This window comes from Lygodium microphyllum, chromosome 20 (assembly GCF_053477565.2).
Source record: "Lygodium microphyllum isolate KBCC chromosome 20, Lygodium_microphyllum_v1.1.10, whole genome shotgun sequence".
NCBI classification, from domain to species: domain Eukaryota; kingdom Viridiplantae; phylum Streptophyta; class Polypodiopsida; order Schizaeales; family Lygodiaceae; genus Lygodium; species Lygodium microphyllum.
This window is the reverse complement of record NC_141154.1, coordinates 94,365,051-94,368,238: the sequence shown is the minus strand read 5'-3', so window position 1 is coordinate 94,368,238 and position 3,188 is coordinate 94,365,051. Positions and strand designations below refer to the sequence as shown.

The window sequence follows — 3,188 nt, the reverse complement described above, 5'->3', positions numbered from 1 at the left end:
TCACTAAGAAATCTCTCATTTTTCCTGTTTTTTACATTCCCTACTTATATGTACTTTCAACTAGGGAATTCCGTGGAAATTCTCTTTTTTCCTTATCACTTTATCTACTTTGCCCTTCTTCTTAGACATGCTAATATCAAACAAGAAATTGCACAATAAATTTTTAACTAGAAAATTATATAGAGAATGTCATCATTTCTAAGTAAGGATCAATAACATACATCTAATGATCAAAATAGATTAAACAAATTAAGACATCAACATCTACTTCTAGCAACCAAAATAAAAATGAAAATAATTTTAAAGGAGCATAGAACTAAAAACTAATTAAGCAACATGTGTGTCTTGATTGTTTTATCCCTTAAATCTCCAATATGTTGCAAAGTAATAAATGTTTGTCTACCCTCTTCTCTAAATTTCAACATGGGTGGCCGATAGATATCATCATATGATGGTATGCGTATCACTCCTATTGATACTCAAGTGATCAAATATCATTAGTTAGTATAACCATTTCAAAAAATGACTCATTATCAACATAAGAAAGCTGGTAATACCTGATTCTTGGCTTGAAGAAGTGTTAAGGCAAGCAATCTCAATGTCTTCCTTTCTTGCATTGTCTCTTGTGTCATCTTTAGTAACTTGTTTACCTATATATACATAGAGTTAACCAAAGCTCACGATAATACAAGGTTATGAAAATTTTCAATAACACAAAAGAAAGCAATTAGATATTTTGTATCAATTTGAGTCACCAAATTTGTAAAAGTTTTTGATCCTTAAAGTTGGTACCTGCATCTTGACTTGAAGAAACATTATTGCAAGTAACCTCCTGATCTCCCTTTCTTATATTACCTCTTTTCCCACCTTTTGTTGTTCTTTAATCTATATTTATATATATACACACAATTACTCAAAAGTTTAAAAATATGAATAACTATGAACATTTTAAATTAGACAAAGAGACTAATTAAAGCTGGTTAATCTCAAAATGAATCACCTAATGAAGCAAGATGTAAAATATGTACAAATTTTAATTTTCAAAGTTTAGTAGAAATAAAGACATATACCTATATCGTGATTTGAAGAGACATTAGGGCCAATGACCTCCTTAGCTTTCATTGTTCCATTATCTCTTGTACCATCATTTGTGATTTTGTTACCTTTATGTACACATAATAAACCAAAGTTTAGAAACATAAGAGACATTTGTAAAACATCAAAACACGCATTTGTAGAACATCAAAACATCAAAACACACATACCCTTTTTGCCCTGTTCTTTACACCATCTGATAGTAAATTGAGCAGGTGAAAACAAGAAATTCATTGTTCATACTTTTATGGGCTCACCAACTTCTCCTTCTGATTTGAAGCATCGTACAGACTTCCTGTTGAACAGTGTGTGAGGGAGACGAGGAACGGAGGAAGAGAGAAGAGAAGAGAGACACGAGACACCAGAAGTGGAACCCCAGAAGTGCATCAAGTGAGCACACATTAGCTGCAACATCAGCTCCTTAGCTAGAATAGATAAAACATCAAGTAGAATAAACATAAGCTTGAATAGACGAATCAATTGAAAATAGACAAACAACTGGAAACAATGAAACATCAACTAGAACAACTCAACAGCTGGAATAATAATGAAACATCAGCTGGAACATTTCAACAGCTGGAATAAAAATGAAATCAAATATCATCCCATCAGCTCGAAACATTTCTTATAAACAAAGCGTGGAATAATTTCAACGCATTAGCTGTAATATAGATGAAATGATATGAAACATAGCATGAAGAACAAAAAATCAGCTGGAAGAAAGAAACATTTAGAATAATCAAATGATGAACAAAATACCGACAATCATCAGCAAGAACTCATTAGTTTTCTTACTGCTGCTCAGAGCCCAAGCAAACATCTTAGCAATCTGCTTCTGGGACTCTAGGAACATCTTTGTACGCCTGGCCTCCAGATCATCACGAAATCGCTCAGACTCTCTCTGCATCTGCAGTTTCATCTCTTCTAATTTGAGAAAGCACTCCCCCAAAGTGCGGATCATAGAGACCAATTCGGAGAGTGAAGTGCTATCAACTGGGGGCTGTTGATGCCGCAAGCTAGACTTTGAAGAAGTCCTATGGTTGAGGAATCTATCCATCTTGAAAGCCTTCGCGGCCTCATAGTCTATATTGCGGCTGCGCTTCTTATGGAGAGATGTGTAAGAAGTATCATGGTCATCCAGAGACCGGTTGCGATACCAGCATTATCACTTATGGGACCATATGCATCTATGGCTAGACAGGTGGCAATGGTACAAAGCATTCCAAGAGCTGCAACTGTGATCCCGTACATGGCTGCTAGGGTATGGCTAACATAGATGGCAACAGCAATAGCAAATATTGGAACAATTACAGACTTGTAGCCAAGTGCCAAACCAAAGATGACATTGGTAGCAGCTCATGTCTTGCAAGAATCAGCAACATCCTGGACTGGTCTGTATGTATTGCTGGTGAAATACTCTGTAACGTAGCCAATTACCAACCCTGCCCAAAGCCCTACTCCAATGCAAAAAAATAGTTTCCAGTTTTGAACCATCTTTGCACCACCGTTAGGATCATATATATAAAACATGGACGGTAGTGCCAGCCAACAAACAAAAGCTGCACCGAATGTCATTAAGATGGTGGATATCAGCATTCTCTTCAGTGTAGATTCAATATCCCTTAGATTTGAGATCTCGAACACATCAGTTACGAACAAGGTTGTGATGAGGCACACCACAATGCCCATAGAGCTAATGAGTAGAGGGAAGCACATAGCAGTGAAGTCATGATTTGTGCCAAATGATGACATGGAAGCCACAACAAGAGCTGCGCAAGAAGCTTCAGCAAAGGAGCCAAACAAATCTGAACCCATTCTAGCAATATCTCCCACATTATCACCCACATTGTCAGCAATGATCGCTAGATTTTGCGGATCGTCCTCTAGGATATTCCTTTCTACTTTTTCAACAAGATCTGCTCCAACATCCGCAGTTTTGGTATAGATTCCACCTCCAACCCTTTCAAATAGAGCCACGGATGAGCATCCAAGCCCATAGCCAGTGATGGCCTCAAAAAGGCCCTCCCAATCATCCTTCTAATAAAGCTGGAACAGTTTTATAGTGATGTATAAAACTATGAGGCCATTAGCAA

The 3,188-nt window shown here is 36.9% G+C and overlaps 1 protein-coding gene across 1 annotated transcript; it reads right to left on the bottom strand.

Annotated features, from left to right (window-relative positions):
• Window positions 1–317: 317 nt before the first annotated feature.
• Window positions 318–2,014, bottom strand: LOC148019131 (uncharacterized). The gene is made up of 5 exons (XM_087701306.1): window positions 1,914–2,014; window positions 1,266–1,291; window positions 1,071–1,163; window positions 558–650; window positions 318–469 (listed from the first exon to the last, which is right to left on the bottom strand). Exons 1-5 carry the CDS (start codon window positions 2,012–2,014, stop codon window positions 324–326), a joined length of 459 nt encoding a protein of 152 aa, XP_087557432.1. The 3' UTR covers window positions 318–323.
• Window positions 2,015–3,188: the final 1,174 nt, after the last annotated feature.

Bases quoted from the DNA above. Each gene is read 5' to 3' on its own strand.
- LOC148019131 (XM_087701306.1), bottom strand. From the start codon at position 2,014: ATGAAACTGCAGATGCAGAGAGAGTCTGAGCGATTTCGTGATGATCTG. The intron at 1,164-1,265 runs GTATGTGTGTTT...GTGTACATAAAG, and splicing joins TAAAGAACAGGGCAAAAAGG to GTAACAAAATCACAAATGAT. The intron at 470-557 runs GTATTACCAGCT...GAGTATCAATAG, and splicing joins TTCTTCAAGCCAAGAATCAG to GAGTGATACGCATACCATCA.